The sequence below is a fragment of the Corvus kubaryi genome, unplaced genomic scaffold (genome assembly GCF_017639235.1).
Source record: "Corvus kubaryi isolate FWS band 111438036 unplaced genomic scaffold, C.kubaryi_AGA036_p1.0 split3-73, whole genome shotgun sequence".
NCBI lineage: Eukaryota > Metazoa > Chordata > Aves > Passeriformes > Corvidae > Corvus > Corvus kubaryi.
In genome coordinates this window covers 36,985,323-36,994,069 of record NW_024582091.1, presented here as the reverse complement: position 1 = coordinate 36,994,069, position 8,747 = coordinate 36,985,323, and the positions used below count along the sequence as shown (strand labels likewise).

General features: G+C 41.8%; 1 protein-coding gene across 7 annotated transcripts in view; it reads right to left on the bottom strand.

The window, feature by feature from the left end:
- Nucleotides 1-372: 372 nt before the first annotated feature.
- Nucleotides 373-8,747, bottom strand: part of MYB (MYB proto-oncogene, transcription factor) — a 28,219-nt gene continuing 19,844 nt past the window's right edge. For all 7 annotated transcript variants that reach the window (XM_042017076.1, XM_042017073.1, XM_042017077.1 and 4 more), the window contains one exon: nucleotides 373-1,802. In XM_042017076.1, the coding sequence (XP_041873010.1) occupies nucleotides 1,686-1,802 (117 nt within the window). In that variant the 3' untranslated portion in view covers nucleotides 373-1,685. The remainder of the gene's footprint in view (nucleotides 1,803-8,747) is intronic.

Genomic DNA, 8,747 nt, shown 5'->3' with positions numbered 1-8,747 from the left:
ATTTTTCTCTTATTCAATTGGTTCCTGACCTGATTGTCCTTAGATGAAAAAATAAATTAGCCAGCATTGTGGGAGAAGGGCAGTTTTGCACAAAAGGTGCAGTGAGTCTGCCACTGACTGAAGCTGACCTGGACTTCGGCATCAATAGAGATGTGCTCCGAGACCACAACATGCTCAGTACTCACTGTTTAATGCTGTGTTCCTTCCACTTCCTTAACAATCAATGAGAACCAAGGATTTTGAGGCTATGGTGTGCAAAACTCTATTCCTTGCTTATCTAAGTGTGCTGGGAAAAACCCTCTTGGCTTGATTGTTGCCTTTAACACCACCGCCTAAAAGCTAAAGACAAACAAGAGTAGGAGGCCATGCAGGTTTAAGTAAAAAAGAACACACTTTATTTATCTACAAGGCAGTACATTGTTGTATAAAAAATTAAGTGCAGATAAAGCTGCACCAAATGCTATTAAGGCAGCAAGTCAGAGGCTGTTATAAAAACACAAAAAAATAAAAAAATAAAATAAAATCAGTGTTTTGCCATATCAATAAAGATTTGATATGGCAGTACAAAGAACCATGTATTTCTAAGAACCTGATTCAGTACACAAGACCCAAGTTAGGGAACAACTAGCTAGACATGGAACAAAAGAGACAACATGAACAAGACAGTGTTCTCCCAAACATATGAAGGTGCAATGCATGCTGTTACAAACCAATGAGAAACAAAACAACACATCCACACAAAAAAAAATCTCCCAATAACAGTGTTCAAAAATATTGCTTATAAAAAAAGGGGAAAAAATATAAATGATGTAAAAAAAATTAAAACAAAAGGTCTGAAATGCTAGTGCATAGTCAATTAGCTAACAACAACATTTGTTTTTTTTCCATATAAAGCTCTACTGCTCCTTTTACACTAGCAGCATGTCTACACGCTAAGGTCTGTAGCAGCAAAACACAGTATTCATTTGGCATTTACAAAATTAAATTACTGAATAAAAATATAATTTTTCTCATAAATCTATGTTTCATACAGTAATATTTTTTAAAGCAAGCTAATTACCCACCCTCCCCAACATACAATGTATAATGGCCTAGAACCAAAACAGAAAGGAGTATTTCAAGAGCCATGGATGTTTGAGCATTCACGATCTTGATCAGCTTTCCCCTTTTGCCCAGACAAGCGTTTGTAGTAATGCTTTTCACTTCGGTATTTTACACCAATGCATTTTGTTCAGTGATTTAAAATATATCTGTTTGAGTACCTGCTCTTTTATTATTAAGAAAACAAAATAAAAAAAAAGAAACAAACTAAACCCCACCCCTGCCTAGCACATCACTGAAGTAACAATACTGGTGTACTAAGTCTGCTTGATCTCAAAAAGTACAAGAAAAATTATCTTTATTATAAGACTGCACTTAAGATCATTAATTACCGATTCAAACTCAATACCTAATAATTTAGGCAAGTATCGTTAAAAAAACACAAACTCTTAAGTTGGGTGAAATCCAACAAGAATATATATGCTGAGTGACTAAATGCACTTTGTGCTGCTCCCAACTGTTGTACCACAACAAAGATAGGCTCTTCTCCCATTCATGACAAGTTCTCATGCAGATGAACAGGAATTTCCCAGTGGAGGTGAAGTGTTCTCAAAACCATAATGCTTCTCTGTGTGTCGACCCTTTCACATCACCAGAGTCCTGGTGGGGAAGGTGGCCATGTATTTTCGTGCCTGATCCGTCAGAGCCATCTGATCCTCGATCTTCCCGCAGGACGCTGACTCCCAGGCATTGTTTAGATGCTAATTTAGAAGAGAGAGAGAGATTTAGGTGGAATGCTGAGTGATTTACCCATAGCCCCAGCCAAAGCCAGGCCTGCTCACAATTAACTGTTCCATGAACAGTTCCATCCAGGCAGCGGGATGTTGTCCCGTCCCCGAGAAATTGAGATCTCAACACAACAGGCAAAAAAAAGTCATCCTGACTTCTCAGTTAGCGACCACAGGGGCAGACACACCCGATGATCTGCAGAGGGGCCACCACAAGAGCCAGGATCCAAACCTTCCTGCTTCTCTTTCAGACAGTGTCTTTTCTCTAAGGCCATATCTATAGCCTTGCCTTTAATCCTTTAGGAAGGCCTAAAGGAGAATGCACTTGGCAGGCGGACTTTACAGTCAACAGCACGGACAGGCTACAGCCCACCGTTAGTGTTATGACCATGCACAAATTCCTGCCAAACCTCCATTCTAGAAAAGCAGCTGCTCTGTCCCGAGTTCCCTAAAGGAGCCTGACAGCCTCGACAGGCTGACCACCGCTGCCAAGGATTCCTGTGCTCAAAGCTGCTTTCACCTGTGTGCAGCGATCAGCACCCGCCCAACAGCTCAGCTCCTCTGGCAAAGGAGAAGGGAGGGAGGCTCGACTCTCAGCAGAAACAGCTTTTTAATTATCGTGTAAGCCATTTCACTTCTTGTGGTATTTATGGAGGCTGCAGACACCATTTAGTACAATGTTAAATTGAGATAAACATATCTGCAGAGGGCTGTGCGCGCTGTATTTATTTACTCACTACACATGTGAGACATTTCTCATTGCCTTGGGCTATAAACAGCAATGAAATTTCAAAGCTCCTGGAATTTACCAGGATACACACTTCAATTTTTTTTCTATTGAACTCTTTCACTTACCCAGTGTGTCTGCCTTTCCACACTGAAATATTCTCTAAGACCTGAATAAAACCTCTATTATCATGTAGTTAGCTGTACAAATACTCTGCATTCCAAAATGCACACAATTCTGCTTATCTTTCCGCAAGGGGATCCCAGTACTGCTGAATATTGAGAAGGTGTATGCTCAGGATCCACCAGTAAAGACAAGTCAGGAGAAGCCTTTCTCTGTTCTCCATTGCATTCAAAAAAGGATCATCTTTGCAGTACAACAACTACATTGCCCAAAGAGATGTCCAAAGCCTTCCCAACTTCTAGGACACTGGATGAATCATAATTAGTGGACTGCAAACCATCTGCTAAGAGCAGAACTGTCCTGGCATGCCCATGGCTCTTTCTGCCAACTTCTACTTGCTAAGTTCAACTTCTCATTGCAAACTTTGCAAAAGGATCCTTAAATTATTCTCTGGCCTAAATGTTTACAGAATGCTCTTCTGACTGTAAACAGTGTTATCTGAGACATACAGATAGTAAAAGGCTGGGCAACTATGAAATACAGATAATTTCACATAACATGCCCTAATCAGGGCAGCAGTAACAAACACAGGGACCGAGGTTCCTGCCTTGGAGGGCTTATAGTCCAAAAGGGACAAATGCAGTGAATAACTAAGCAAGTGTGTTAGTCCCCTGCAAACTTCTGCTGGGCTTCCCAACACATGGCTTTCTCTTCTCTGTAGAGAAGTTCCAAATGCTGCCTCTTCTCCTGGATGCCATTTTGCAAGCAAAACTGCTGAGCTTCAGTAGGAGTTCCCTTTCTGAAGGGGAATCAGGTCAGGCCTCAAATCATTTAGTTTCTGCAGTTTTTGTGGGAAAGCTGCATCTGAGAAATGAACAAACATGCCATACACCTCTTTTCTAGAACAGTTCAACCTGGACTGGCTGTGTACCTTGTGCTGTGGCTCAGCTTAGGACACATGCAAGAAAGCAGGTGTGACACACTTTCTGCGTGCCACAGACACACATGCAACACACCACAGCTTCTTTTATGTTTTGGTTAAATAGCTTCCAGGGTAACTTTTTCAAAGGCACCTACACAAGCTGGGAACCTACAACCCCCTATTGATCCTCAGTGGGACTCAGGCACCTGTGCATATTTTCCCCCTGCTGTTTTAGAGGTATTTGCATGAGGAACCAAATTAATGCCTGGTACAACGCCATCGGTTTTACTCAGAAGTCGGATTTGTTCTGTACACCTCAAAAGCAGTTGGTAGTTCCCGAATATCCATCACTTCCAAGGACAGAAATATGTGTCCAACCATTATTTCCCTGTGATCCCCAAAAGCTTCAATGCACTGGTCTAGAAATAAGAGATCATCATCATCATTAAATAATGAAAACATGTAAGGAAAAGTCCATTTGTCACACTATGTCAATTTCTAAAAAATATTAGTAACTTCAGGCAAGGAGTGTCCCTGTTTCAAAAATTAGACTTAATTGTTAGTATCTACACTGAGCTCTTTGTATTAACAGACATGTGCTTAGTAGAAAAAAAAAAAATCAGTATCCTGATATCACCAACATCTCAGCAGGCTGCTACATGTCACTCATTCCACGGAAAGCCTGGTCTTCATCCTTAACCTGATGTCAGCGTGGCAGAAGCTGCTCAGGCAGGCAGTAACCCTCTGCCCTCCCACTGGGCTTGGCTGCCTTGGGGAGCACTGGGCAGCAGGCACAGCAAGCACAGGAGGACCAGCTCCACCCCTCACTTGAGCCTGCTTGAAACAGCTTCAGCTTTGCTGTAGGGACAGAAAAGTTTTCATCCATGTATTATTTTCCCAGAGAATCAGACTACTTACACTTTTTTCCCCTATTGTGACAAACTTGTAAGAAGAGACTAACTTTGCATCTCACTGATGGTGGTGAGAGCTTTACTCCAGTGAAGAAAGCAGAATTTGACCCAAAGTAGTATGTTTTCTGATGCAGCGTATTTACTAACACAGTTTTCAATTCTACCCTTGGGGAACTCAGATAACATTTAAGTGGGTATTTTTAATAAACATTTTCTGTCTGAAGCCGTGACTCTGGGCAGCCAACACAAAACAAAGCACAATGCCTGCACCTTGCCAGCCCTGCAGAGCAGTGCCAGAGGCACGTGTGGAAGTCATCCTGATGGCAGCAGTTTTCCTTCCCTCCTTGGCAGGGAGTGCTGGGTCCTACAATCCAGGCAGAGCATCTTGCTGGCCCTGGGCACACACAGCTATGGGATCCCTTAGTAAAAAGGGTAAAGAGGATGCCACAACACCTCCTTCCACACCAACATCGCAGCAAGTACTGACAGAGCTCTGTCACAGGACAGTGGCAGTGCCCCACAGACAGCAGTGCTCAGCAAATGTATCAACAGAAAAGAGAGCCAGGCAGAAGGCTACAGGCACACAGGAGAACAGCACCAGAAAACCCAGCCAGAACACTCCTGTTGCAGAATGCTCATTGCATCCTCCTGACCACATTTACATGCCTAACTCTGCAAATCGATGGCTGGAAACAAAATCTTTGTAATCAGAAGCCAGAAGGCCTGACCCAAACCCCACCAAAATTGATGGACATGTTTTCATTGATCCAGTGGATTTATCCAGCTTAAACTCAGCCATCTAAGAGTGAGGTGTTTGTTTGAGGCACCTAAATTCCTAGCCAGTGGGAAGTGAAAGCAATTTCCACAATAAATTTTTTCCATATACAAAATTTTTCATTGCCTCAGAGTAGGAGACTAGTCCTAATTTTGCTGTCAGTTAAAAGAGTTTAAACCTTTTCAGCCAGTACTTCCACTGTATCCACTCTTCCATCCACAGCAGTTTCTCTCTTTAAATCAGGGAGTGGGGGTGAGAAGAAAGTATGGTACTACAAGTTCCCATAGGATAAAATTACAGATCCATGGTACAATTCCAGCTATGTCATTATGTTATTCTCCCTGTCCTTTTTCTTTTTCTCTCTCGCTCTTTTTTTTTTTTAACCTCAGTAATCCTACCAGTACATCCTTCTCCTGGCAGCAAAACTACCTTATTTATCCTTTAATATGCCTTCTACTGCCCTCAGGCAAATGTGAACTGTAAACAAACTGTCAAAGCTGTACCTGGGATATCCAGTTAAAGCACTTTAAAAACTTGGACCATCTAGAGAAAACAGAGCAGAGTAAGGGAAGAAAACACTGTGGAAAGGTGCTTTTCTAACAGAACTAGTCCTTCTGCACTTGCAGCCCGGACTGCCTTTACATGTGCTGTCTCCATAGCTTAAGAAAGCTCCAGTGTTAAGACACCTTTTGTGTTAGGAGCCAATGCCAAAACCAAACACTGCTGCAGTCCTGCAGCACCGAGCTCCCAAACTGATTAAAGTGTAGTAAAAAACCTCGGGTGAAGAACTGTGTTAGAAGACCATTTTTAAATTTTCACTCTGCTGGCAGGTAGCTTCAGCAACTCCAGCAAAGTCAGTGGTGTTACAAACACTCCCACTAATTTACCCAAGCTGTGATGGTATTTAAAAATAATTTTTAAAAAGCTAGTGTATTTAAAATATTTACAAGGCTCAGACTACTAGAAGGTCTCTTATCATGTTTCCCTGCTGCAAAAAGCTGGATTTCTTGCCAGTTTTCCCTTAGATTACATGGTATGGATCATCTGCAGAATGCGCCACTAAAAAGAAGGCTTGCAACAGAAATGCAGCATTCCTGAAACAGTGAAACAGTGCACTAAACAAAAAAATTTCCTAGCAGAATACACTGGACATCACATAGAATAACATGGCTTTCTATTCTGTAAGGATGCAGAACAGGCAGAAACCCATCTGCTTATCATGACCAGACAGTAAAGACCAATTAAAAACTAAAGTGACCATAAATGAATTTTCTACCTCATTTGACAAGACAGACCACTATTTCTACCTGTCTTGGTAGCTTTCCTCTGGGGCACAGGACAGACTTTTCCTAAATGCTGGGGCTTTCCGAGTTGCTCAGGAATACAGCTTGCTAAATGTGAAAGAGTAACACGGTCCAACTGTTCAGCTTCTGTTATAAGCATGATACCAGAGCTAGAAAGAGCTATTTGATGGCACTTCTAAGAGCTTAACCCTGAAGGTCTTGGTCAGACAAAACTCCTGCTCAAGATGTACGAGCTTTCCAAGTAGGATCAATGGATGAGGTATGGAAGTAGGCTAAGCACCTGTAACTCATACTAGGATATTCAGCCCCTTTCCAGTTTTGTCCTTAACTAATCTTTTTTTTTTTTTCCCCCCCACAGATCAGAATACATTGCTGCAAATGACTAATAGTTAAGCTGTCACTTCTTTTCTTCCTGAGAGACCACCCCAGTTCAGGGCATCTGTTTGCAACCCAAATTCTACCAGCCTAGGAGGAAAACATGCAATGACTGACCAGTAACTTTGAACCTTCTCTGGCTCCCTCAGCTGTGCCAAGCACAGCTGCTTCCTGTACACATCAGTCACTGGGGAGGGAAGGGGCAACACAAGAAAGGGAAACCTGTGGGGCTACCTTTGCTGTGCAAATCTCAAACACAGCGTGCTTCCCCCTCTCCCTTGATTAAACAAAGAAGAATATGAGATTTCAGGACGTTCTTTTCCCCAAAAAGCCATGGAGGAAAAACAGAAAGCCTGCTACTGCAGGACTTTGTCTTACGAACAGCTGCAAATGAAACAACATTTCACTTTTTAAACTGAGAAAATGAAGCTTCAGGACAGCTCAAACACTTGAAAAAAGGTTAACCAAGCAACTGTTTTAAAATCCTTTAAACTTACTCTTTGAAGAAAATGGCTACACAAACCGCCGAAAGTCAGGAAATTCGAGCTGAAATGTGTCAGTCTGTGGTTAAAAAATGGAAAGTGACAGGAGCTAGAGGTTGAAGAACATTCTCTTTAGCTTGCAGGGCTTCTACCTTGTGTTGTTTCCTTTGTTACTGGGGGAAGAAGATATCAAAGCAGTGCTATTTTCTTAAAAGGCTCCATTTCCTGGTGTCTTTTGATAGCCTGCAGGGTTAGGTGGAAGGTCTGTGATTTAGCCTACTTTTCTATCTGTTAAAATGTCTATGTTAGGACAGTTTGTATTATGTACCGCTACTGCTACAGAACATAATGTGAAATAAAACTTAACTTTTACATAGGAAGGGCCAGAAACAGAGGAGTTTTTATGTAACCTCTTACAAGGCAAAATTCAAGCACATGCTCAGTACAGATCATCTGTTTGTCTTGGCACTGGAGTACGTTATCCCAAAAGCTTAACCTTTGGAAAAGTTTCTAGTAAGGCCCAAATCTCCCTGATATCCAACTAAGTGACAAAAATATAGGGCGCAAAAATACAGGTCTTAACTAACCCCAGGAATACAAAGCAGAAATATTTGGGATCCATGCAGTGGAGACTAAGTCCACCTCAAGGCAACATGTGGGTTTGGTGAGACATTCCTGTTCCTGCCAGTCAGACAATATTCAATGCACAACCACAAGATTTGTCATGTAGGACAAAAGAACTGGCTGAACCCTCACACCTTACCAGAAAGGTCTTACACATAAGTGCCTTTACATCCAATGTCTTAGAGAGACTTAACAGGGGACTGAACGAGGATAAAGCCCAAACTCTTCTTGGGTCTATGAAGGCTTCTTCTCCCTTTGGTCTACGCAACACTGACACCACCACACTCCAGTGGTGTTATTTGGAGCTAGCTGACCTCACGTGCCAAATGATGCAACATGCTGCTCCTGCTAAGTGATGGTGAATCATGTCGTGGTATCTGAAATGGTCATCAGCTGCTATTTACTAAATGGCATAGGATCAGTCGTGTACCCAAAATGCAGTAAAAAATATCCTTAGAGATCTGTTTGAACATTTGTTACTCTTGCCTTCTTTGGAATTTAACAGCAAAACAATAAGTAATCAAGGATTTTGATCAGTTTATCGCTAGCTAAATATCTTTATGTAAATACAATGCAAATTATTAAAGCAATGGAAAACGGTGGGCTGGTAAATATACTGCCTCCCTCTTATCTGAGTTCAAATTGAAAAGAAACTGGAATTTTAAGAACCAAGCA